Source organism: Gymnogyps californianus, chromosome 20, assembly GCF_018139145.2.
Source record: "Gymnogyps californianus isolate 813 chromosome 20, ASM1813914v2, whole genome shotgun sequence".
Classification (NCBI taxonomy): Eukaryota; Metazoa; Chordata; class Aves; order Accipitriformes; family Cathartidae; genus Gymnogyps; species Gymnogyps californianus.
Window position 1 is genome coordinate 3186620 of NC_059490.1, and position 26070 is coordinate 3212689.

The window sequence follows — 26070 nt, forward strand, 5'->3', positions numbered from 1 at the left end:
ATATTTGCTGATTTTAAAGAAAATATATTGTGCTTCACATGGCTGAAGATCTCTCTCCTGCAAAGGGAACTTGCATTGCAAACACATTCTTTTCCCCCTGGGAAATCCTGGCCTTTCATTAATGCAAGGGGATCCAGCTGCTCTCCAGATGCAAACCAAAGGATTCACTTGTTTTGGTTGTAGTTTGGAGCCTAATGGAGGGAGAAAAAAGCAACTGCTTGGATTTCTGCAGCTGTTGCTGGGTTTCCTACTTCAGAGGAAAAGAGGAGGCATGGAGACCCCTCTCCTTAGTGGTACAGGCACTGCTGGGGATGGCTCTGAGGGCCACGGTGCTGCGGACACAGGTGGCTTTGGGAAAACTGCATGAAATGAAAATACCAGGAGACAAATAAAGGGGAGTTGCTTCCTTTAAGTGCACCAGGACGGGTGGCCAAGTCACATCTCCTGAGCTTATTTTTATTGCTGTTACTGCAACACCCAGGAACCACAATGCTCTGTGGTGCCAATATTTTACATACGTATTGCAAGAGAGAAGGACTTTAGCAACCAAATACTTAATGTGGAAGGGAAGCACAGGTAAGGGAGAGGACATGATGTGCTCAAGGTCACCTCACAAGCTAGTGGCCAAGTAAGGCAGGTAAGCCATGTCTGCTGGGGCCAGACCACTGTGATGGACTCACAGCATCCATCTGCAATGCTGCAACCCTTGCCACTGCCCCAACATCCCTGCATGCGGTCTGTCTCTCTGGCAGGGACAGGGCACCTGTGAAACAGCCTGCAGCTCTACTTAGCCCTAAGCCAGCAGCAGTTGAGCAAGGAGTATAAAGAAGTCTGGAAGAAAGAGAGATGCTGTTGCTGCAGCCAGAAGAGTATTCATCTTGAGAACTAGCTGCTCCAGGAAACACCAGTGCTAAAATGCTGCGGGAGATCAGCGAACAGTTTCATGTTTTCCAACATGTAATTGATATGTACTCTAATTCCCCCATATTTAAAAGAGAAATAAGCAGTGGGAATAAGAAGAAACATTTCACTTATTTTTCTGAGTATTGATGAAAGTTAGCATTATGTGGGCTCCTCAGCACATATTTTCAATTACAAAAATCTTCGTACCTGCAGCATACTGTATTCGTCTTTTAAATGTCGTTGCTCCTTTCTTCCATAAAAAGCTTCTGTGAACTTGTGCAAATATTTGCTTGCTGTTCAGTGGCAATTTGGATAGTCACCAAATCCAGGAGCGCGGCTGTACAAGCGAGCTGTGTTCTGCTAGAGGGATCCCTGCCGTAGGCAGCTCCAGCTATAACCGAGTGCAGACACCTCGTCCACAGGCCTGGAGCGCTGCAGGGAGGAAGAGACCCACATCTCCAACTTGGAAGGACATCTGTCAACATCTAGATCTGTTAGGTCAAAACCAGGAGGAGAGCTTCATCCCCTGCGCTTCATCTTCACCACCTCAGAAGTCAGCTGCTCTTTAATTCTGGCTCTGCTTTCTAGATCTGTATGCCGAGCACATGGCAGAAATGTAGCCCATGCCGACAGAGGCCTGGGGTGTAGAGACACAGCCCCATCCCTGCAAGAAAAGAGCAAAGTGCTAAAATCACTCTTGCAGCCACTGGTTTTTCAGTGACCACAACCAGCTGGGGAGCCAGCAAAAGCCCCGAGGTGCTAATAGCAAAGGCACATCTTTTAAAAGCTTTCTTTTCCCTATCTGCAGTGCCATGATTATCTTTGAATTAGATCATTCACAAGCTCTCAGCCATGCCTTCTCTTTTAACAGGTACAGGAGACGTCTTTGCAAATATAATGGTACCTTCGTTATGGTAGGGGGACATGGGCTCGCAGCTGGCTGGGGCTGTGCGGAGCTGGTGAGCATTGCCAGGCTGTGTTCTGGTCAAGCCTGAATTAAGCAGCAGTGCTGGGTTGGACCTGATGTGTGCTCAGGTGCATGTGCATCATGGGCTCTCCACCCTGTTGCTTCCAGGAACACGTAACATGCCCGGGCCAGAGACCCAGAGGCTGCACAGGAATGGGTGCATTTCTGAATGCAACACGCTTCTTGCGTCCGCTTCGTAAAGTCAGAAAAAGTGGCAGACAGTTTTAACCTGGCTTTTGCTGGCTTTTTGCATTCACAACAGGCTCCAGCAACAATATTCACTTTATTTCAGCTCTTCCCCAGGAATGGGCTTTTCAGGTTCCTCTGCTTGCTTGTTTTCAGGCAAGAGGGAGATCCTGAACAGCTCATGTTGGGTAAAAGTCACTGGTTTGTCTCTTCAGTCCCAGTGGTGTGCCAGGCGTATTTGATTGCTGGAACTAGCCCAAATTCCTGTCTGCACCCTTAATTGGGAAGCAGGGATGGGGATGAGCAGGGGACTCCAGAGGTGTAAATAGATCAGTCAGCCACATGGCGTCATCTCTGCTCTGTACAAATGCAGTTGAGGACGTGCTGAGCAGAAAAATAATTTTAATTAGCACATACTCCTTCCCAAGCTCTGGACCTAGTGTAAATACATTGCCACTTCTGCTGCTTTTAACGGACTAGCTAGTAAACTTTCCAGGAAGGTGCCAGCCCTCAGCATCTACCTCATCTCGTTCCTCAAAATCCACGTAGGCTGTGTCCATGTCAGCAGAGGTGAGGATCCCTTTGGCATCTGCTGAGAAAGGGATGCACGTGTTCCCGGATAGGCAAAGAGAAGAAGCAACAAACTGTCCTCCTCCGTCATCCCGGGGCACGGACGTTGGGCCTGGGATGTCTTTGTGTAACTGTACCGTAAATGGTAAAAATACATTGACTTCTCCATCTTTGAGTATGACATCTCCAGCGCTGTCAGAAAGACTTTCCTACTTCATGCAGATACGTGGGCAGGTATATAACAGTGGAGAAGCTGCACAGCGGTGTACCCTCCCTTCCGTACAAACTTTTTATAAAGGCCTTGCTAGAGAGCTGCTTGATTGTAGTGCCTGCAGAACTGGTTGCATTGTATGGGATAGTGGATGGGGCTGGTTAGAAAAAGTAGGTACTTTATGTAAAAAGTTCCCAGCTGTTTTGAAGATTCAAAATACTTACACGCCCCTGCAAATTGTTTATGGGGCCAGTGGAGCTTCGGTGGAGATGGCTGAGCTGACACAGTCTCCGCAGTAGCTCCCAAGGTGGCTGGAAATATTCAGTATTAAATCACTTGATGTGTCTGGTTAGGAGCTATTTCTCTCTCTTTGAGAACAGGGCTTGAAGAAATGTCCTGGGTGACCTCGGTGCTCTTGGAAGCAGGTTTTTGAGTCTGCCAATTTTTATGAAATAAAGGTGGGAAGAATGTGTTTATAATTTCCCTCCAGTAAAGGGCTTGGAGAACTCCCTTGCTTGTGAGTAATAACAGTAGTTTCCGTCAGATGGACATGGGACCTGGGGTCACCGTGTGTAATTCCCTGTGTATGTAATTTGTCCTATTCACATGAATAGTTTGAAATTCAAACTGGTTATTACACTGGGTAGAGTTTGAATTGAATTGTCAGGAAAACATGAGAAAATTGCACTGGGTATGTTCGCCCATTCTAATGTAAACCCGTAAATAGCCTTTAGATTTAGTTAATCTGTAATTGAGAGAAAATCTGTAACAGCAGACAAGGACCAGTATAAGATAAATTTCATGTGAGAAATGAGGGGAGATGGCTGCATTGCCTGATGTTACTTTGGGAGCGCTCCCGGGAGGTATGGATATGGGGAAAGCCAGTCCATACTGGGTGCTCTGTGGGCGCCGGCTGCTCAGAGCTCAGGGAGTGAGACTTTGACAGGCTCTGGGTGCTTGTTTTTCCCTGGAGTGCTTTCTTGTTTGCTTCCTTCTCGTTTTCCTTTTCTTTCTTTCCCTCTGTCTATCTGTTTGTCTGTCTTTTATGGTCTTGATAGTGGAAAGTGAGAGACCTTTGCCTTTCAAACCTACCTTAATATCCCTTGAATACCACTAGCACCAACAGCTTCCTCCCTCAATGATGAAGGAAAGATGCTCAAAGAGGCCAGAGCAAAACTTCCCAGTTCCTTCCATTCTCACCCTGTTTTCAGACACTTAAATCTTTGCCACACTCCCTCTTCGGGCAGAAATTTTCCATGCTGCTTGTCTGCCTAGTGCTGATTTTTGCATTAACTGTGTAATACTTCAATTGTGAGATGTATATAAACCTCAGCTAAATCATAGAATCATAAAATGGTTTGGGTTGGAAGGAATCTTAAAGATCATCTAGTTCCAACCCCCCTGCCACAGGCAGGGACACCTTCCACTACACCAGGTTGATCAGAGCCCCATCCAACCTGGCCTTGAACACTTCCAGGGAGGGGGCATCCGCAACCTCTCGGGGCAACCTGTGCCAGTGCCTCACCACCCTCACAGTGAAGAACTTCTTCCTTACATCTCCTCTAAATCTACTCTCTTGCAGTTTAAAGCCATCACCCCTTGTTCTATCACGACATGCCCTTGTAAAAAGTCCCTCTCCGGCTTTCCTGTAGGCCCCCTTTAGGTCCTGGAAGGCTGCTATAAGGTCTCCCCGGAGCCTTCTCTTCTCCAGGCTGAACAACCCCAACTCTCCCAGCCTGTCCTCATAGGAGAGGTGCTCTAGCCCTCTGATCATCTTCATGGCCCTCCTCTGGACTCGCTCGAGCAGGTCCCTGTCCTTCTTAAGTTGGGGGCCCCAGAGCTGAACGCAGTACTCCGGGGAGGTCTCACGAGAGAGCAGAGTAGGGGGGAGAATCACCTCCCTTGATCTGCAGGCCATGCTTCTTTTGATGCAGCCCAGGATACAGTTGGCTTTCTGGGCTGCAAACGCACATTGCTGGGTCATGTTGAGTTTCTCATGTCCCAAGTCCTTCTCCTCAGGGCTGCTCTCAATCCCTTCTCCACCCAGCCTCTATTTGTGCTTGGGATTGCCCCAACCCATGTGCAGGACCTTGCACTTGGCCTTCTTGAACTTCATGAGGTTTGCACGGGCCCACCTCTCAAGCCTGTCGGGGTCCCTCTGGATGGCATCCCTTCCCTCCAGCGTGTCGACCACACCACACAGCTTGGTGGAGTCAGCAAACTTGCTGAGGGTGCACTCAATCCCACTGTCCATGTCGCCAACAAAGATGTTAAACAGCGTTGGTCCCAGTACCGACCCCTGAGGAACAGCACTCGTTCAGGTCAGCTGTTTCTTGAGAGCAAAATTTAGAAGAAATAGGGTTTTTTGTACCCACTTTATAGATAGGAAACTGAGGCACAGAAACATTGAGGTTAAATATATAAAATGTCAAGCTGTCATTTCCTCACTGCAGAGTGTTTGAGTTTATGAACCTAACAATGTTCTTTTGACAGTTTTGTGAGTGGGATAATACCTAAATAGGAAAACGAGATGACAGGTTTCACAGTTTCCCTGTTGAGGGAGTTTGGAATAAAAAATCCTCAGTTTTGCATGCTCTGTTAGGAGAAAACGTCAAAAACACAGAGGCACGCAGTTAGAGATGGTGAGGTTTCCCTGGCTGTGGATCCAACCCTGCAGAGGTGCCCAGGCATCCCATCAGGAGCAAATTTGGGATGCACAAAGAAGAGCAATAAAAGAGACAATAATTGAAGTTTGATGGTCCGCTGTGATCCTGGAGAAACCTGCCGTACCATTTGCTGGTAGCGCTTGGTATCTAATGAACATTTGGAGCTACCAGTGCTTTAAAAATTCCTAATGTGCCACTGGATGAGATGTCTTGCTGCCGATTCATGCCTCTGAGCCAGAGCCAGAGCGCATGCTGCAGGGCAGAGATGCAATGCTGGAGGCATTGTGCTCCTTGTGTCGCGACTGGTGCTCGCAGGGCTGTCTTGTGTGCCTGCCTCTGGCACCCATCACTGGCAGAGATTGCCCAGGGAGGTGGTAGATGCCCCGTCCCTGGGAACATTCAAGGGCAGGCTGGACGGGGCTCTCAGCAACCTGATCCAGTTCAAGATGTCCCTACTCATTGCAGGTGGGTTCGACTAGATGACCTTTAAAGGTCCCTTCCAACCCAAACCATTCTATGATTCTATGATCTCCTCCAGTATTGCCCTCTGAAGAGGGTGGCAGCTGACCAAACCGTTAGCATAAATGGAAAAAATTGCGAAAGCTGCTTGGTTGTGAGCGCGCCGACCTCTTCCCAGGACGAGCTTGAGCTCGTTGGCATGTGAGATGATTTCAGCTGAATCAGAGCTGTGGGATTTTCTTCCTTCTTTTGTGCATAAAAGCATTAACTTTTTGGACCTAATCATCATGTTTCCCAACGTGAAGCCAAGCGGTATGCTTTCATCTCGCCTGGCTATTGTGTTTAGATAAGTCCCTTGGTGTGGGAGTGCTCTGTGGCACTCGAATCAAACTGACACCAAGGACTTTCTGCCTGGCAGCCGTCTCGAACCGCGCTGCAAACTGCCTGTGGAGCTTGTTTAGAATTTGTGCGGCAGCAAAAGTCTTTACTCCTAGTTATTAAGTGTGAAGCTGGCAACGTATAAGTTTTGAGGTGAAAAGAAAGGGTATTTGCATCCTCTGAAAGGTTATGATATGCATTGTAACATCCCCAAGACGTTTTTGCTGCCCTGGCGGGGTCCCCATGGGGGAAGTGCAGCGCTGGATCACTTCAGCTTGTCCTTGCGGCAGAGCAAAGCGAGAAACGGGGCATCCTGCAGGAATAACCCTTGTGCTTCCAGAGTAGTGAGGACTGGGAGACGCAAAGCTGGGCGCTGGACCAGCTTCAGAGCTCTTTCTGGATTTTAGCACACTATGGAAACTGATAAATGACATCTTTACCCTGCTTTATCCCCTTTCGCATGGCTTTCTGGAAGTGAGAGAAACAGAGTACTCAATTTCCTAACATTAAAGGAATGTTTACTTAGCCTAATTTCTCAAAAGAAATGAGGCTCAGGTGGTTATCTTCCTCCCACGCTCCCCTCAAGATTTGGAGCTCGTGTGGCCAGTTTCCACAGTGCCCTCAAGGATAAAAAGTTCCTAAAACATTTTCTGAGCAGAGACATCCAGTTCAAACACATGCACTTCATTAGATATTAGGGAAACCACACCAGTGCGTGCTGGAAACCTGCCTTGGGCGTCCCAGCTCCCCATGGGTCCATTGATGCTTGGGCCATCGCGCGCTCTTCTCGGCAGCACCCGGCTGCAGCACCCAGTGGCCTCTCCAGCCCCTCCTCAGTGGCTGCATGATAAAGCCGATGGAGAAGTCAGAAAGACACCCAGGCTTTGGATCAGGCTTTACGACCTGAGATAATCCCTCACTTCATTATAAGATGGGATTTTAAAACTGCAGAGCAATGAAAAACTTCCGCTGGGCAGTGGAAATAAACATAAAAATCCTATTAAAAATATATATACATAAACTGTGCTGCTACATAGAGGCATTGGCAACAGCTCTCCCAGTTTATCATGAATTTTGCAGTTGGCAGCGCTTTTAATTTTAATGCCTGACCATTGGAGTCCTGCTATTGCAGGAGCCTTTTTCTCTACCTTTTTAATACAAGCAAGAGTCTAGCTGTCATTTTTGCAGAGGGAGGCTATAAAAGGTGAAATAAGTACAGTGTAAGGGATCTAAAGCCAGAAGGCTGGTCAAAAAATGCACAGTATTTCTTAATTTCATTATTTTTTAACATTTGGAGTTAGCCGTGGGTGCATACATAAGTCCTATAACGATGAATTGAATGAGCAATTGGTTCATTCAGAGTACCAGAACAAATCAAGGAGTAGCACATCACCCAGAGTACTCTGCTGTAATGCAAAAATTTGTGTACTGAGTGAAGATAAGTGCTTAGGAGATGATCCAACATATCACACCAAAGAAACAAACCAGCTGAGTGCCTTCATTTCTCTCCAAGCACTACAGTAAATCCATCCTATATCTACTAGCTATTGAAAGCTAATAGGTGTCCTCAAGTGGGTATCTGATCGCCATTAAGTTGGAGCGAGGTCCACAGAAAACAGATCACTTGCAGGAAAGGAATAAGTCCCTAGTTGGCAGTGCTTTGCACAGCACTGATCCAGATATCAATGTGGATAGGTGTGATGCATTTCTGCTATGGAACTGTGCATTTTCCAGTTATCCCCCCCTTAACTGTAACCCTTTTATGACAAATTTGAACCCATTTAAATTAGGTACAGAAAGGGGAAAAAAAGTTCTAGTGGTGTTGCACTTTCTCAGAGCATTTTGCACATTTTCCAGGGCTCTTCCAGAGGGGGAGGACTCTCTCCCAGTGCTTTGCCTCCTGCTGTACAGGGTGCGTGAGAGTGAGGGGTCCCCAGGGTGGAAAACGGAGGCAGAAAATTATTGCTGTTTTCCCACTGTTGTGCAGACCCACACCATCAGACTGACTCTTTGGTCAGGGCTGTAAACCAGGAGATTTTCCTTCCCTGCTTTCTGTGGCCACCTTGGCTGCTTGCAAAGACCCATGGGCTGGAAGCTCATCATCTGGCCGGCATCCTCCCGAAGGTATTTTAAGAGTGCCACGTGGAGCACCAGCTTGCAGTACTTACAGCGTTTCGTAGCGCTCCAGCAGCAGCAATTCGATTGTTTTTTGGGTTTCGGCCAACGTTTGTTGTCTTCACTGGAAATGGTATTGATTATTTGAGCTCAGGAGCCAATTATGGCCGATACAATACTCACCACCTCGCGTCCCAGGATGACGCGTGCCATGGAGGCTGCTTTCCTTCAGCTGTGCCTGCCAAATGGGCCAGTGAGGCTCCGGACAGACCTCTGACCTTTTAAGTCACCCATGGTGTGAATAAGCAGTTTATGCCTAATGCCCTAAGCCTTATTTGACACGTGTTTGTTGCGTTTGGTTTGAGCAGGGATTGGCATTGGTTTAATGTCTCCCTTGGGGAGTGCTGTGTCCCGTGCTGTGTCCCACATGGCATCTGTCTGTCTGCTTGGTGGCACTGCAGATTTCATGCAGCAGGGAGAATTTTGGATGAGAGGAAACTGCTGTGCCATCGGAGAGCAGTACCATGGGCTATTGGAGCCTACCAGCAATAGGTACCTAGCATTGCACTGGCAGGCAAAATCATACGTGAGATGAGCGCTGTGCTTGGGCGATCGGGATGATCACATCTTGCATAGGTTGGTGGGGTTCCATGCCAGCTACCGTGGATGAAATGACAGCTGGGGTCTATGAGCCTCCTCTGCTTCCCAGTGATGGTTGTGATGATGGGCAGCAAACAATGGTTACAGAGCCTGCGGGCAGCTGAACTGCTCCTGGGTGCCTGCTCCTGGCAGCAGGTCTGCAAAGTGTTGCACAGCAAAACCACAAAAATCTAAAGGCTTCGCCACAATGCAAATTCAAAACAAACACCCTCATAGTAATAAACAGAGCCCAAGTCTCTGACCTCTTAGAGGTCCTTCTCAGCCAGAGGTGAGCTGTCCCCTGTGATCAGAAGTGGGAGTGACCTGCACTCTGATAAACCAGTTGCAAGAGGATCTTGAGAGCCCAACAGAGAGATTTCTGCGCCAGTCTTGCAGTGCGAGGACGGGGGATGCTGCGGTGCTGGAGCTGTGGGGTGTCAGGAGCTCTGCTTTGCTGTGGGGGAAGTGGTGGAGATGGTAGGTTCGGTGGTTGGTGCTGAAACATGGGCGAGTCCTCATTTTGCTCTTTATTTATTACCTTATTCTGCCTCACTGAGTCTGCGTTAATGTTACATCTGGTGTTTTCAGCTCTCCTTGGGTTTCCTGCATTTAACACGTTCCTGGGCAAAGCACCTTCCCACATGGCTTATTTGATGCTAGTTAGATGAATTTGTTGAGCCTCTAGCCTGGGTTTGTTTCATTAAAGTTTGGCCTGTACTTTTCCATCTGGCTGTCTAGTGGATACAGTGTCCAAAATTGGTATTTCAGTCACTTTCTGTTTATTTTTTGCAAAGTTAATTGAATTATGAGAAGCAGGTTACTTAAGCAAATGCAATGTCCCCTGTCACACTTCACAGGGCCTGTTAAACACATAAAACCAAACACGATCAACATTTTCCAGTAATTACAAATGTAACGGGCACATCAGCCTTCCTGCCCCACTGAGGAAGAGGTTGATGAGGTCTTCTTGGGGCAGCTCCTCCAGCACCGCTGCTGCTGGAATGAAGTGTGATAATGCCTCCGTCCACTGTGAAATACTGCATCTTCCATCACATCCTGGACCCAAAATAGTATTTAAACTGGTATTTAATGAACTGCAGCCAGGCCCACATCACCCACACAAAGCAGGAGTGTCATCTGCTCTGTTTATAGAGAGGGAAATGAGTTGCGATCTCTTCTTGCTGCTGGTAACGAGTCATTAGCGGACTTAGGCACATCTGGGACGTGCCCACTGCGGGTGGGACAGGTCAGTGAGCACAGGACCCCGGAGCACGCGTTGCTGCCCATACGTCCTGTGCAGCTGGTGCAGTTACTGGGGCAGCCGTGCTGCCAGAGGCTTTTGGGGATGAGTTTGTAGAGAGGAAAGGTGTCGCTTGACCTTTCTGTGATTTAGTTGCCTGGCTGCTGTAATGGCTTTGGGATGTGGGAAATGGAAGTGTAAACACCGATGACGTGCAGGTGGCCTCGCCTGCGCCTGCCCACTCCATGCTGCCAGGGAGCAAATACATGTCCAAAGAAGGAACACATCTTTTTTTTTTCCTCCTTCTTATTTATTTCACAGGCAAGGAGCAGAGGTGGGAATAAAGGAAAAAAAGACGTCAGCTGCTTATTAGATCAGCAGCAGTTGTTTTGAGCCCTAGCTTCTCCATGCCAATTGATGTAGTAAGCTTTGTTTTGGGGGTGCTTTTCTGATGCAAAGGGCTGTCTAATCAGAAAATGGTATTTTGCTGCAATAATTTTCTGCAAGCAACTTGCACTGGTCTCTCTGAGGTAACATGCTGTTGATTAATGCACAAACTTACCCCCTCTCCCTGGTGTCTAGTTTTCATTCCATGTAAGCTCTGATTATTCAGTAAAAAAGAAACATTGGCCTATGAAGCTAAACATCAAAATGCAGAAGCAGAACCCTCAGTGTCCCCACTGTTTGCAGTGTGTTTGCTCAGGGTTATTTTCATGCCACACACAATTGAGGTTATTGAGGAGAGCAAAATGAACAGTATTTGTTATTCAGTTCATTTTGGGTTTTCAGCGCTGTCGTTGTCTCACAGCAGTGGTGCCTGGCGATTCAGGGGTGTGAGGTTATGAATTTATTACATGGTGTCTGGAGCTGTACAGAAACAGCTCCCAAAGGTCTCGCTGAAGGAGAAGGAAAGGATACTGTATGGAGGAGCCAGGAGTGGGTGGACAGGGTAGGAAACGTGGGTATGGAGACATGAAGTGGCTTGCCTACGGTGCCAGCGCACTGACTGCAAGAGCAGCAATACTGGGATTTATGCTTTCGGACTGCTGGGCTGCATCTAACCTCTAAGCAAAGTGTGTAGGTTTCCGCTGGGACCTCCGCTCTGTCTTTGCTGGCTGGATCTGCATCTGAGGTCAGGTTCCTTACGCCAAGTAGATTTAACTGGGATTATGCATTTGTAAGTCTGGATCTGGATCTGAACTGTTTGTTTCTATAATTTGCCAAACCAAAATCCAAAGTCCAGAGAATCTTAGAGAAGTTTATGCCTTCATGCCAGGGTCCGCGTCTGGTTTTACAGGCTGTTAATATATTAAGGTTTCTTTAAAACAGTTAAAAATTTGTATTAAATGGTTTAGCTGTAGATTTTTAACTACTTAATGACAATAGACTAGAAGCAAATGGAATGGAACTGGGGTTACGCTTAAAAAGATTTCCGTTATCTTAGTACGTGATCACCTTGTAATCTCTAGTGTACATGTTACTCCATCCATCCCTTACAGAGCTGAGTGGCTCTTGTCTTCTGCTTTAGAGATGGAAGCAGCAGCCCGCAGATGCATAGGGTACTTGCTCTGCATCTCCAAAGTCTTGGGCTAATGCCCAGGCTGCTCTGTCAACCTCCATCTCAAGTCCAGGAGAAGAAAATTTGGGTTTAGAGCAGGAAAAAGGAAACAAAAGAGACCAGAAAAGCTCAAGTAAAGTGTTAGGAGAAATTGTGTGATAGAAGAGATTCAAGTTAAGTCAAAGACCTCAGGCTGTTTCCACATGAGGAATTCAGCAGTGCTGGTTACTGGCATCTGAGCAAATCGCTGAGGCTCATGTAGTTCCCTGTGTTGTCCTTGAAAATCTGTATGAATCCTGCAGTGGCAGTTGATGCGATCGGTATGTCTAAAAAGCGGCACAGTACCACCCTGTGAAGCAGCTTGGGAAGCCCAGGAGGTTGGCTGGATAAGTGGGCTCATCTCGTTCCTTGCACTGAGGTCTGTGCTAACCACATACGGACCAGATGGTGGACCTCGCTCTCTCTGCCTCTAAAACAAACCTCTGTCCTCCCCCTCTGTCTCTTTGCAGAGCTCCCTTCCTCGGAACACTTGAGCGTGGCCGATGCGACATGGCTTGCCCTCAACGTGGTGTCTGGTGGAGGTGGCTTCTCCAGCTCCCAGCCCATCGGAGTGACCAAAATTGCCAAGTCAGTAATAGCACCACTAGCTGACCAAAACATCTCAGTGTTCATGCTCTCCACCTATCAGACGGACTTCATCCTGGTAAGAGGACATGAGAGGACCAGGCAGAGTTACCTGCCACCAGATGAAAGTTCAGTTGGGCAGTTCTAATGACGTTTCTGGGAACAAGTTGTGTGAGGAGCAGCAGAAGTACCGAAGTCTGCTTTCCCCAGAGCTCTGTGCCTTGTAGTTAGGCTCTCTGACATCTCAGGAGCTTTTCCCGTGGGATGAGGCATTTGTTGGTATGAGTTATCTGGTGTCTAATGAGAGTGCTGCAGTCTCTTCCTTAAGGAGGCACTGGCAGCATTTCCCACCATCACTCAGGCACTGAGTTTTCTGAGAGTTAGAGGAAACTAGTGTCTGCTGTCAGGTTGGCTGATGATGACCAAGAGGCTCCAAAGTTGTTCTGGGGATAGACAGACAGACTGTCTTTCTGTCTCACACACGTATATGCACACACACAGGGCATGACCACATAAGCTTTATTTCCTTAGGAGACAAGGCTGAAGAACAGGCAGTGCTGAGTTGAAGGGATGGTGGAAAAGAGGTGAAACATCTCCCTCTTAGAAGTCTCCACACTCTTTCCACAGTCTTAAAAGCACTGTGGTGCTTAATCCTACTGATATTTGCAGTGATACCACCAAATGTGCTTCTCTAGACACACATCCAGATGGTAATTATCCTTACACACCTGCTGGCTCAAGCAGGAGCGATGTGTCTGCTTTTCTGTGCCCTGAGAGTGTGTAACCTCCACTGCAGTGTATTCTCACTTCTGGAGCATACCATCACAAGCTAATCCTGTTGTCAACTTCAGGTACGTGAGCGAGACCTGCCCTTCGTGATGCACACGCTGGCTGCCGAGTTCACCATCCTCAGAGTAGTGAATGGGGAGACAGTGGCTGCCGATGACCTTGGGATAACGAATGGATTTGTCAAACCAAAACTAGGTAAGGACCAGCATGGGCTCAGCTTGCCAGGGAGTTGGTCTCCATGACACATGGGGGTGAAAGTCTGCCTCCTACCTTCCTTCAACGTTTTGGTGAATGTTTATCCTGTTGTAAGATAATAAACTATCTTAACACATGCCTGAGTCTATCCCAGTTCAACCAAGGATTTGAGTAGGTGCTTAACTTTCTGAGCAGTGCTGATGAGCTTTGCTGAATTTGAGCCTTTTAACGCTGGTTTCACATCTCTAGAGGAGACATGCCTTTTGTAGGACAGAAGGTTAAAGTACAATGCCTTTCAGTCGCAAAAATAACATTGTCTGTAGCCCATGTTTCAACATTTCGAAGGAAAATGGCTTATATAAAAGCTTGTTTAAATATTGCAGTGATTGATGCACAGAGAATACTGTTGTTCAACTTTCACACTTCAATACCAGTCAGGATCAAGGCCACAATGAGCCCAGGGCTGTACAGAACCTGAGGATGTTTCCAGTCTAGAGGAACAAGCATCAAGCAAAGGGCACAATCAGGAAGAGGAACTACTTAAATACATATGTTTACCTACACACCTGTGTGTAATTTTTTGCCCATAACCAAACAAAGCAGGGAGCAGTTATTATGAAGTGCCACTCAGCCTCGTCACTTGATAGCTATAGATAATCTTGTTTAAGAAAATGAGCCTTAAACAAAAAGTATCAAGGAAGGGCACAGCGAAAGGCATGTTGATTATGCACAGGTATGGAATTTGCTGTGTTGCTCTGTTTAATAGTTGCATGCCTAAATACCAGCTGCTTCTCAGCCACTGGCTGCAACGTGTTTGCCAAGCTGCTGCATGGCAGCTGGTTTTTAATTTTTGTAGATATTATGGCAAAACAGGCCCCCAGAAAGGAGGGAAAAGAGGGTGTACTGCCAGCAACCACAGACAGAGACATGCCTTCCATAGCTCTGCCTTTTGAATGGTGGAAGCCTGAATTTATTTCTACTTTTCAGTTTGTGTCAGCACCTCCTTTAGCTTGCCCCTCGTCTCATGTGGATGCACCCGATGGCCTGAAAGCCCCTACTAGCAGAGAGCTGACCTGTGCCCCATGCAGGACAGGGTACTTGGGATGATCTCACCCTATACCCCAAGGAGAACACCACAAGAGCGGGTTGTCCCCAGGCTCCTCAGTCCCTGTCTGAGAGCCAGCAGGGCTTCAGCAATGAGGAACTTCCTTACAAACACTCAGTTTTCTCTGTGGCCGCTGCCGGTGCATGGATAGCGTGTCTGGTGGGACGTGAACCTGCTGCAGACGTGGCTTCATAGTTGCGTGTGTCTGTGTGTGTCTCTTTCAGTTCAGAGGCCTGTCATTCATCCCCTTTCCAGTCCGAGTAATATGTTCTGCGTCACCAGCCTGGATCCTGATACCCTTCCCGCTGTTGCTACACTCCTAATGGATGTCATGTTTTACTCCAATGGGTAGGTCCCGGCAGGGAGACGGGCTCCCGGGGGAGGTGTGGCCGGCGTCTGGAGGCACACATTGCTCCTCCAGGGTGCCCAGGGATCTGCTGTGGCCTTATGCTGCTGCGGTGCTCTGCACTTAGGGAGGGAGGTTTCACAGGCTCAGGAGGGTTGTCCTGACAGGTGGAAGCCAAATAGGAGATTGAGGGTGCCCAAAGACATCCGCTGGCTTTGGAAAGCTGAGCCTTTTCAGATTTAAGCTAAGAGTAGCAATGCGATCAATGTGCTGCATATCCACCTATGACCGGAGGATGTACGGCTGGCTGTGCTGCTGCCCATTGGTACCTGTGGCTCCTGGCCCACAGCCTTCTGCGAGAGAACCTTGGGGCAGGGATGGAAGAGTTTTGTCAATTGTGGGGACTGGCATTTTTTTGCCCTGCAAAATCAAAAAAAATGAAAAGCAGTATAATGTGACAGGACTCAATGTCACTTCCCTGAGTCAGTGTATGAACATTTCTGGTTTCACTGGCTATATCTGCTTTAAAAGCCTTCCTTTGCTCTTCTAGCCACAGTTAATGCTGTTCTCTTCTGTTTCTTCAGAGTAAAAGACTCGGTGGTGGGCAACGAAGACTCGGGACATATTCGCTTTTTCTCCTTTTCTCTCATTGAGGGTTACATCTCCTTGGTCATGGATGTCCAGACACAGCAGAGGTGAGCTTTGGTCTTAGGGTCTCCTGGACCCCAGAAAAGCACCTAGGACGTTCTCAAAGGAGCAGGAAGCAGCTTAAGCTCCTCCATGTTAATTCTTGGGAGCCTCATTGCGTGGGTGTCATGTGCCTGTACACCCTGTCACTTTTCTGAGTGAAGTCTGGCATGTTAGTTCCAGCTCAGGAATTTTGGGCTGTCCAAGCCCTCAGTGAAATCACAAGCCAAAGTAATGTAGGGTTAACTCACTTTTGAAAGAGGAACACTGGAGCAAAGTGATTTTGACATTTTTATTCCGTTGTTCGTTAGTTGTTCTTTTAAGAGCAAAACCCCAAAAAATCTGGTGTACGTGGTTGAAGTTTTACTGCTAAAGGCCAAAAGTAGGGTGGGGACTTCAGTGATGCTGTCCTCCCGCTTTGCTTTTACACATGGCTGGGCTTGGTGCGGAGTCTCGTTGGGGTAATAATGTACTGAGTCATCCCGGTGCAGCGGGAGCCCATGACTCGTTTGTCTGGCAAGGAGAAAGTCAGCTAGGGAGCAAGTGTCAGCCTGTTTGTGTGTGTGTGTGTACTTCTGCAGCTTCACATCACAGAAGTTTCTGAGGTCTGGAGGCTAGACAGGATGCTGCACTGAGATGCAATGCATAGATTTGCTTTTGACACACAGTGCAGTGTTTGGTTCTGATTCTTGCCTGCCCTAGGGACTTGTTTTGCAAACTATTAATTGCCCTCTTGAAAGTTTCTTCGCCTTAATTGGAGTAAACCTCTGTCTGCCTTCAAGAGAGGCTAGCGGGTTGGAGCAGCAGCCTGGTGCTTGGGGAACCTGGGCAGCCAATTCCTTCTCTGTCACAGACTGCCTGCTTGACCTTGGCCAAGTCTCTTAGCCACTGGTCGTCTTTCCCCTGCTAAGAAATGAGGATCTCTGCAGGGATCCCAGAGACCTCCCGGGGATGGTATGGCAAAAAGCACTGACGATGCTCAGACACAAAAACAGCGGTCACCGTTCACATTCCTGAGAGAGTAGGTATGGAAATATATTCTGTCCCGAGGTGTTTCTAAATGCAGCTCAAATCAAGCCTTCAGATTAACAGTCTCGACGTTTGTAAAGCTGGGGCATGGCCTGTTTCTTAGAAATCTTTTTCCGTGCCTCTCTCGGTGCCTATGCACACTTCCAGCATCAGATGCCGATTTACCATAGGACATCTGGAGGGGCAGGCAGGTGCATCTGTCCTGCTTGCTTTGAGTTTTCTCAGTTTCACCGAGCTGCCACCGCCGCTATTGTTGGCTTCAAGCAGCACAGGGATGCAGGAACAGCAGCATCCCCACAGGCAGAATCTGACACACTGCTGTGTTTTAATTGCCATGTTTGGTGTTCCTTTTCTTTTACAGATTTCCTAATAATTTGTTGTTTACAAGTGCATCTGGCGAACTCTGGAAGATGGTGCGGATTGGTGGGCAGCCTCTTGGCTTCGGTAGGTAAACATTTGGGGGATCAGTTGGTGCACAGGTAGTCAGTTGCCTCAGGGCCTTCAAGGATGATGGAAAAATCCATCTGAGGCTGAGGCTTTTTAAGAGCCAGCAGCTTAACATGACTTTGCAAGCTGAGATTTTCAAACAGGAGGAGTCTGACTCCTACCTAATAAGTCAGACTTCTAAATATACTTTTGAAAGTGCTACATGCTTGACAGCTCCCTATAAGTTGCATTCATCTGCTGGATTTTGGAGGTAGCTACAGCTGGGTCTCTGTTTAAAAAGTGGACAAAAAGATAGCATGGGAATGCATTGTAGATTACTGAAATCAGTGCTCAGAAGGCACTGTCGTACTCCAGTGCAGTCCTTGGGCAACTCTGTGGCTTTAGTAGATTTAGTATAGATTTATAGCAGTCCAAGTGGGAGTCCTATTCATAGACCTGTTTCACATCCAGTGCTGCAAACATTTTCTCTGCTCAAAAGAATATTGGACTTAAGTAGCACAGAGCAAATGCTTCATGTCTGCAGAAGTGTTCTTGTTATTTTTATGTCCCCTGTAATTTTAAGGGGTCCGATCTGAATACTGCAACAAGGGCCTGTTCTTCAGAAAACACTGGGGCTCCTTCCCGTGGTCTCTGAAACAGTGACAAAATACAGGCTTCAAGAACATTTCTGAAAAATGTTTGGCCAATTTTTATATTTAATTGCAACTTCTACACCAGACAACCAAAAGCAGCAAGAAGGAAATTTTCGTGCACCTTCTCTTTATGCATCTTAGAGGCAAAATATGTAGAAATGGCATGGTATATGTCATTGATGGGACATCAGGACACCTACTAGTCCCCTAAATATGCAATGTTTAAATATGTTAGCTTACAATCAATTTGAAATGTTCAATTTGGATCAGTGAAACTCAGATTTCATCTGGAAACAATGTACCATTGATCTGCGATGAACAGGATAGATGAACCATTTAAATCAGCATGAAATCCGGTCTCAGGGGCTGTGGTGGTCTGTGGTCTAAGAACCACGTGTCCAGGCCGACCAGCGGGTCAGCATCTCCTCTCTCAGAGATGCAGGGCAAAGTGTTTAATAGCAACAACTAAAGAGAAAAATGGAGGTTAAGGGTATATGAGACTGGTTTTGGTGCTTCCTTCCTGAACGTCATTAATTGCCTTTCTTTGGACCTCTGAAAATCATTCCAGTTGTAATGTTTTGTGCCTTTGGAGGATTTACATTTCTCTGTAACAAAAAGAAGGCAATAAAATCAAATGTGCAAAGTGTCGTGGTGGCCCAAAGAGCCTGATTCTGTGAGAAAGAACACATTTTACTACAGCAATCCCTTCTGATGGAGTTTGCGAAGACAAACTCCTCCCTGTATAGGCACGGAGCTGGCGAGACCCAGGAGTTCTGCGAGACTGACAGGTGCCGTTCAGACAATGATTGATTTTTTATCTCGCCCACAGACGAATGTGGAATTGTCGCTCAGATTTCTGAGCCTTTGGCCGCAGCCGACATCCCAGCCTACTACATCAGTACTTTTAAGTTTGATCACGCATTGGTGAGTATCAAGACAGCTTCTTTGGAATAGGGAGATCTTTTCCCTGGGAGAAGACTTCAGATGAGAACATCATTTCCCATCTGGAGAGCTTGTTGGAGTGCCTGTGCTCTGACGTAGCCCAGCAGATACCTCTCTTCAGCCTCCTGGCTGTCACTGCCCTGGGTCAGAGGCTCCTGAACCAAGCCCAGCCCTACCCCAAGGCAAAGCTGTGTTAGGGAGTGTCATTCTTGCAAAAGGTTGGTCTCAGTCCTTCAAGACCTACAGCGATGGAGACTTCACAACCTCCCCGAGCAGTCTCTTCCACTGCGTCACTATCTTTTATTAGAAACAGCCGCAAACCCTCTCCGTTTTCCTGCAAATGTAGTTGGAGGCTCCAGACTTTCACGAGGGTGCCTTTGTGTGGGGGGAACTTTTTGGAGAGTCTCCCAATAGCAGACCCCTGCCTTCCTCTCTTGGTACCTGCATGGCTCTAACCTTTGTGTTTTGAGACCCATCTGTGAGTCCTGATTTGCTCTGCTGTCCCTGCATTGTCCTCCTCATGGTGTAGGCCTTTGATAAAATAGCAATAATTGGCAGCACAGCAAGGGAAGGTGATTTTGAAGCAGAGAAGGGTGTTGCCATATTTGTTCTCATGAGGGCCCATAAGCAGTTGCAGCACAGTCATCAGCATGAGGGTCTTGCCATTCGTGCAGGATTCTCTTCTCTTATAATGGCGGATATTTTACCTTCTAGGCCTACCTCTGCTCTTCCTTTGGCTGTATAGGACACCCTCAAAAATGAGGAATTTCCCGGAAAAGGGAAAATTGGTATGCCTGTAGCCACAAACAGGATGGCATTTGACTTGGAGCCCATTCCCCAAGTCCTGAGGGAGAGAGCCAGTAGCCCATGCACTAACAAAGCTAACAAAACTCAGCTGTTTTGTGCTTTTCGGGTTTTTTTCTTAAATGTGCCCTTTATTGCATTATACTTCTGGTTTCATCACTGTAAATTCACTGCTCAGGCCCTACTTTTGACCTGTAAAAGCTTCAGTGAGTTCAAGGCGGGTTTTTTTCAGCTAATTACTTTGGTTTTTCACAGTTGGTGTGAACCATTTGCAGCCTATAGGTCATGTGTGTAAAGAGTAAAAGTAAATATTATTCCAGATAGCAAAGGTCAAAGTGTTATATATGTTTGTCTTATTTTCTTGAATATTAACTGTGCTGATAAGATAAGCTAATAAAACACCATTTTAAAATCAATACTGTTAGCTTTGCCTCACATTCCTACCTGTTGTTGTGGCCCCAGGTGCATGCTTTCTGTGCAGAGCACAAGGTGCAGAGTGCTTCTAGTTGTCAAGCAATATCTGGAGAGCTAAGCCCTGTCAGTTAAAATAGATATTTCACTTAAAACTTGTGCCATACAATTGTGATGACTCTGCAGGCAGCTCCGCCTTTTAAAAGTGTCTCATGCTGCTGCATCTGAGCCCAGCAGATCCCTGCCTCCGAGCAGCTGGCAGGGTATTATTTGGGCCATGCACTGAGGTCTGCAGATCTTCCTTACTCAAATCAGTATTTTAGCATTTTCCTTGCTACTTGCTCTTTTCTTTTTGTACGGTTTTAAAAGCCTTTTCATCTGGACGGTGCTATTCTAGCTGTCAAATCCTTCCACCAGGTGGAAGGTGCATTTCAAGCCCTCCCTTGCTTGACTTTGCTCCAGGCATGGTGGCTGGGCTGTCTGCTTGCTGGCTCTAGGTTGGTTTTGTTGGCCAAGACCCTGACCTAGATTTTGTTATGTTTTCCCTAACTTTGCTACCTAGACACCTTGACTTCTAGTGACATTTCTCAAGGTCTAAGTGCATCTTGAATCCTTTCTCTGCATCCTCCCTTTCTTTATTTAAGGTTGTTCAGTACTTGTTGTCAACAATTTAGAGCGCTTTATAAAAGCTTGTTGTTCCCTTTGACCTGATCTTTTTTCTCCTGTGCATCTTAAGGTGGTTGTTGTTGCTTAATTTCTTATTTGACCTGGGTGTTAATACTCAGGTCTTCCTGCAATGCTGTAGCTGTAGAAGTTTGCCCTGGAAATCAGGACCTGTGCTTGACAAGAAATCCCTTTGGGAGACAATGCTGAGATGGGAACCTCCAGGTCTCTGGTGTGTCCCCTGGGTGACGTAAGGTTGGGCTGGAGAGAGCTACCTTTTCCAGCTCCCTCTAGAGAGAGCAAGTGAGAAGAGTCCCTTTTCCAGGTGCTCTGCTCCTGCTGCCTCATGCCTAGAGGTATCTTGCTCTTCTTCACCAGCATTTTGCATCTAATGAGGCTGAAGCTATGTCTGGGATGTAGTTTGGAGCTTTACTTTTCCCTTCACGGTAGATGCTTTGATCTGCCCTCTAGCTGACAAGTGAACATGTTGCACCAGCTGCCCTGGGATAGGGATCTTTTCTAAGGGGCAGAGGGGGGTAGGACTTCTCCACTGGTGGCAAACTAGGATATGTCCTACAAATCAAAAGTGTTTGTACATCATGGGCAATGAGAGGATTGAGAGCAGCCCTGAGGAGAAGGACTTGGGGGTGTTGGTTGATGAGAAGCTCAACATGACCCGGCAACGTGTGCTTGCAGCCCAGAAAGCCAACTGTATCCTGGGCTGCATCAAAAGAAGCATGGCCTGCAGGTCGAGGGAGGTGATTCTCCCCCTCTGCTCCGCTCTCTCGTGAGACACCCCCCTGCGTTCAGCTCTGGGGCCCCCAACTTAAGAAGGACAGGGACCTGCTCGAGCGAGTCCAGAGGAGGGCCATGAAGATGATCAGAGGGCTGGAGCACCTCCCCTATGAAGACAGGCTGAGAGAGTTGGGGTTGTTCAGCCTGGAGAAGAGAAGGCTCCGGGGAGACCTTATAGCAGCCTTCCAGGACCTAAAGGGGGCCTACAGGAAAGCCAGAGAGGGCCTTTTTACAAGGGCCTGTAGTGATAGGACGAGGGGTGATGGCTTGAAACTGCAAGAGGGTAGATTTAGAGGAGATTTAAGGAAGAAGTTCTTCACTGTGAGGGTGGTGAGGCACTGGCACAGGTTGCCCCGAGAGGCTGTGGATGCCCCCTCCCTGGAAGTGTTCAAGGCCAGGTTGGATGGGGCTTTGATCAGCCTGGTGTAGTGGAAGGTGTCCCTGCCCGTGGCAGGGGGGTTGGAACTAGATGATCTTTAAGATTCCTTCCAACCCAAACCATTCTATGATTCTATGATTCTATGATTCTGTGATCTGTCCTGGAGAAAATCCAGCCCAAACATTTGTGGTATGATTGATACCATTTCCTTGATGTTAAGGGAGTCAGGCATTTTGCAGTGCGTGAAGGATCAGCCCATTGCGTTTAAGTGAGGAGGTGGGTCCGTGCAGGTCAAAGCCAGTTGGCCAGAACTGGCTGGTTCTGCTTCCTCTTGCTTCTGTACTGCACTGAAGGAGCATATGGAGAGACCCGCTGATCATCCACTGGAGCTGGCTAAGAAAATGTGTTTTGCAAAATTGATTCCTGTGTCTTTTCTCATTATCTTCTGGAGAGGCAAAGAGTCATACAGCTTCTTCCACTGCAGTGTTCAATGTACTGGGAAAAATGATGGAGCGGAGGCAGTAGAGAGTCCTGTCTCAAAGTCCTGTTCCCTATGGTGGAGGTTTGCTGGGGTTTTCTTCCTAACCCAGAAGAATTTGCTGTATGGTTGTCTTAAGATTATTTTCTTCCTTTCCCAGCTGACTTTTCTTCACACATCATCAGAGTTAGCGCTCCTATTCCGTCTTTCCATTGGAAAATTGAACGTTTTTCTTGTTATTTCTTGTGGGGTTTTTTTGCTTAGTTTTGTTAAAAGCCTTGCAGAAAATCACAGTCCAGTTGTATTTCCACTGTCTGAGCTCTAGAGGGTGTCCAGTGAATCCAGGTATTGTACTCCTGGCCAAGGACTCAAATACCTCGCAGAGGAGACAGTCCCTTCTTCAGCTTACTTAACATGAATTATTTTGGCTTCTTGCAGCAGCTCACAGAGAATTTATTTTTCCCTCAGTCCCCTTTCCACTTCGTAAGAGCTGTTAGCTGCCTGTCCCCTAAGTGTCGTCTTTGAGTTTATGTAACAGTCAGATACCTCTTTTCTGTCTGATGTAACTTTACTTACGATATTCTTTTCTACCGATGACAGTCGCTCTGAGATCTTTTGCGTCTTCTGTTGCAAGGGTTTTTTCTTGCAGTAAGTGTGAAAAGACACCCACTAATAATTTTGTATATGGACTTCTATGGTTAAGTCTCATCACAAGGCTGGATAAGAAAGCTCAGGTGCTACGCGGCACCATCTGGGACCCCTACCACCACAAGCAGACTGGCAGTTTTCTTCTTTTGATGGACATGTTCCCCTGTCACCCGACGTGGTCTCCCCACCTACACTTACGGGTCCCAAGCCTGTAGGATGCCCCAGAGAGCCTCATGGAGCCCTTAGGCAGCCACACAAATCCATCAGCACAGGCACCTTGCGTGAGCGAGCTCCTGGTATACAAATGTTTTACCAACAAAAGGAAGGGAAAGGAGGGGAGAGGAAGAGGAGAAGGAAAGGAAAACCCCAAAACAGTTGTCTCCCCACCGGCACCCACCATACGGACAGCAAACCAGCCAGATCTCACTTAGAATGTTTGCTCCTAGGGTATCATGGGCTTTTGAACCAGAGGGTGTCTCTTGTAGATGGAGTCCTTTCTCAGTGGAGTTCAGGTGTCCAACAGCAAAGCACCTGGCTCCTTGGGACTGTTGTGGCTTCGTCTCCTGTCTCTCCTTTCCTTGTCGTCCCTGCCTGGCTTTTGCTAGAGCATGACCTTTCTTTTTGTTTTCTTGCAGGTACCTGAAGAAAATATAAACGGTGTGGTCAATGCACTCCAAGTCAGTCAAGCTGAAAAGCATTAGAAATCTTCTGAGCTGGTTCCAGATGCTTTTTATTATTATAATTATTATTATTATAATTATTATTATTATTATTATTCTTTTTTTCTCACAGTATTTCTTGAAAAATCTGATTCCAGAGAGTGACATGAAAAGAGACTGTGGAAAGTTGAGCAGAAACAGCTCCAATAAGCCTTTGTTTTAATTATTATTATTATTATTGTTATTTTATTAAATTTATGGATGAGGGGCAGGAGGAAAGGGAGTTCAGATGGTTTCCTGACATTCAGCTCCAAGGTGAAGTGTAACCTGCCCGCGTTCTCGGTGTGGAAGCAGCTGCTGGGGGACACCCGGCTCTCCCAGAGGCGCGGCGGCACGGATGACCGCATGTGCGGGCGCTCTGCCGAGAGCTTCGTGGCACGGCTGGGACGGACGGGCCGCTTGCTCAGAGAGAGCCCTGAAAACCGTAAACAAAATGAAATGTGGAATTAAACAGAAAAGACGTCGCATAGTGCTGGCTTGTCTCCTCGCATCAGACTTTCTGAGGACTGTCCGTCATTGCTTATGTTGAGATACAATGAGAATTGGGTTCTGTTTCCCCTGACAAAACTGTTTGGCGTTGGAAAAGGGGCAAATATCCAGTTGTTTGAATTTTCCCCTTTTCCCTTTCTCCCTGCAGTCAAAGCCTCGCTGCTCTGAGAAAGCCTGGGCAGGGGGAGCATTGCTCTGGCCCACCTCCTGGCAGGTGGTGTCACCAAGACTTCTGTCTGCGTTGAAACTTGGCCGTTTTAGCTCCATTTTCCCCAGTCACCCTCCACTGCACGCAGTGTCGTCCTGCCACGTCCCCTGCTCCAGGGCAGCTGCTGTCCCCTCGCCCCCGCATCAGAGCCATCCCCAAGCCCTTGTCCCCCAGGGCCAGCAAGAGGAGGGAGCTGTCTTTTCTCCTGTCCCCTGGGGCTTTTTCCCATCCACTTTGTACACATTCACGGGGACACGAAGGATTGCCCGGGGTCCCTGGGTAGCTGCTTCTGCACATCCCGGGCCACCTCGGCCAAGAGCCGCAGCGGGTTGTCCCCACCAGGGCTGGGAGGGTGCCCAAGCCCTGCTGGGACCCTCCTGCAGTTTTTCGTCAGCTCCTTCATCACCAGGGTGGAAATCGCTGCCGGTTGGGGTCTTGACTCCCAGGGGCTTTCCACTGGGTTCAGTGGGCAGCCCTTTGAAAGCAGAACGGTGCTGAAAATGCATAAAACCCAAGGCGGTTCCTTCTGGTCCTGTCACAGGAAGGTGATGTGGGCTTTTCCCGTGGGGCAGCAGGAGTGTGTTTGCTCCTGGCTTGCACCGAAGCTGTGGGCCAGCGGGAGCCAGGCGTTGAGGCCTGTGGTAGCACCCGCCTCCGAATCACGCCCGCGGCCTCTCCCAGCACCATGGAGGACAGTGGGGACTGGTGCTGGGAGAGCAAGCATCACCCAAGACGTAGGTACCAGCGGTCTGCACCACGCTGTGAACATGCAGTGAGGGGTGGTGAAAAGGAGAAGCCGTCTGCAGAGGACTCTGTTTTTACAGTTAGGAACCCAAGTATATCTTGCATTTCTAGACTTCTTCCCATTTCATTTTTGACATGAAGAAATTGCAGGTCTTGCAGTTCTAATGAGGGCTTTCCAGCTTTGCTTAAGAGACAGCCTCTAGCATGATTTTCCTGAGGCTGTGTCTTGCAGGTTTGAGCTGGGGTTTTGCATTAATCTGGAGGCAAGCACCTGAGATCATGCCACGGGCAGGGTTTATACTGGTGTGTAGGGCATGCAAACACACACACTGGCTTACAGCTCGCTGTTTAGTTCTCCATTCACGGTGCTGGAGGGCCGAGCTTAACATTTGTGGTTTCTGGTGCTGCTGGACCCAGACATTGAGTTTCAAATCTTTCTGATTTTCGTCAGTGGGATGTTGTGTGGCAGCTAGACAGGGAATCAGAGCATCCACAGGAAAAAGCGTGGGTAACTTTCCTTTGTAGGCCCTAACTGAGTTAAAGCATCCCTGCTGAGAAGCACTTAGGCACATGTTTAATACTTTACCGAACAGTATGTTTTGCTGTTCCTTTACATGGGTTTTCAGAATTGTGCCGTGATATGTTATATTCACTCCAGATTTCTGGAGTAAAGGTTTATTCCAGGTGTGGCACCATGCGTCTCTGGATGTTTGCTTGGAAAGATGCTTTGGTCTCCTCCTGCATGCTGTAAGGATGCGAGCACAGGCTGTGCGGTGCAATATTTAAAAGCACTCAGAGGTGTTTTATGTGAATCTGCACAGCGTTGTTGGCGCTGAGCTGGAGGATGCGACAGGGCAGTCGGTAGCTTTTCGCCACGTAAATTGTTGAAGGGTTTCTCCTTGGGATGGCAGACTGGGGTGTCTGTAGGACTGTGCAGGATTTTTTCGGAGAGGGATACCAACACATTAGTTGGTGTACAGCTACTGAGTTGCCAGCCAGGCTTTCTGGTCGGCTGAGTTGAGCCTGAGCTTTCCCGGTGTGCGT

General features: G+C 47.7%; 1 protein-coding gene across 1 annotated transcript in view; it reads left to right on the top strand.

The window, feature by feature from the left end:
• The window catches only part of CASTOR2 (cytosolic arginine sensor for mTORC1 subunit 2), a 126263-nt gene extending 102103 nt beyond the window's left edge, over positions 1-24160 (top strand). Inside the window, exons 3-9 of the mRNA XM_050908905.1 lie at positions 12402-12595; positions 13368-13500; positions 14830-14953; positions 15536-15646; positions 17029-17111; positions 18576-18670; positions 23502-24160. Coding sequence (XP_050764862.1) covers positions 12402-12595; positions 13368-13500; positions 14830-14953; positions 15536-15646; positions 17029-17111; positions 18576-18670; positions 23502-23567 — 806 coding nt within the window. The 3' untranslated portion in view covers positions 23568-24160. The remainder of the gene's footprint in view (positions 1-12401; positions 12596-13367; positions 13501-14829; positions 14954-15535; positions 15647-17028; positions 17112-18575; positions 18671-23501) is intronic.
• The last annotated feature ends 1910 nt before the right edge of the window (positions 24161-26070 follow it).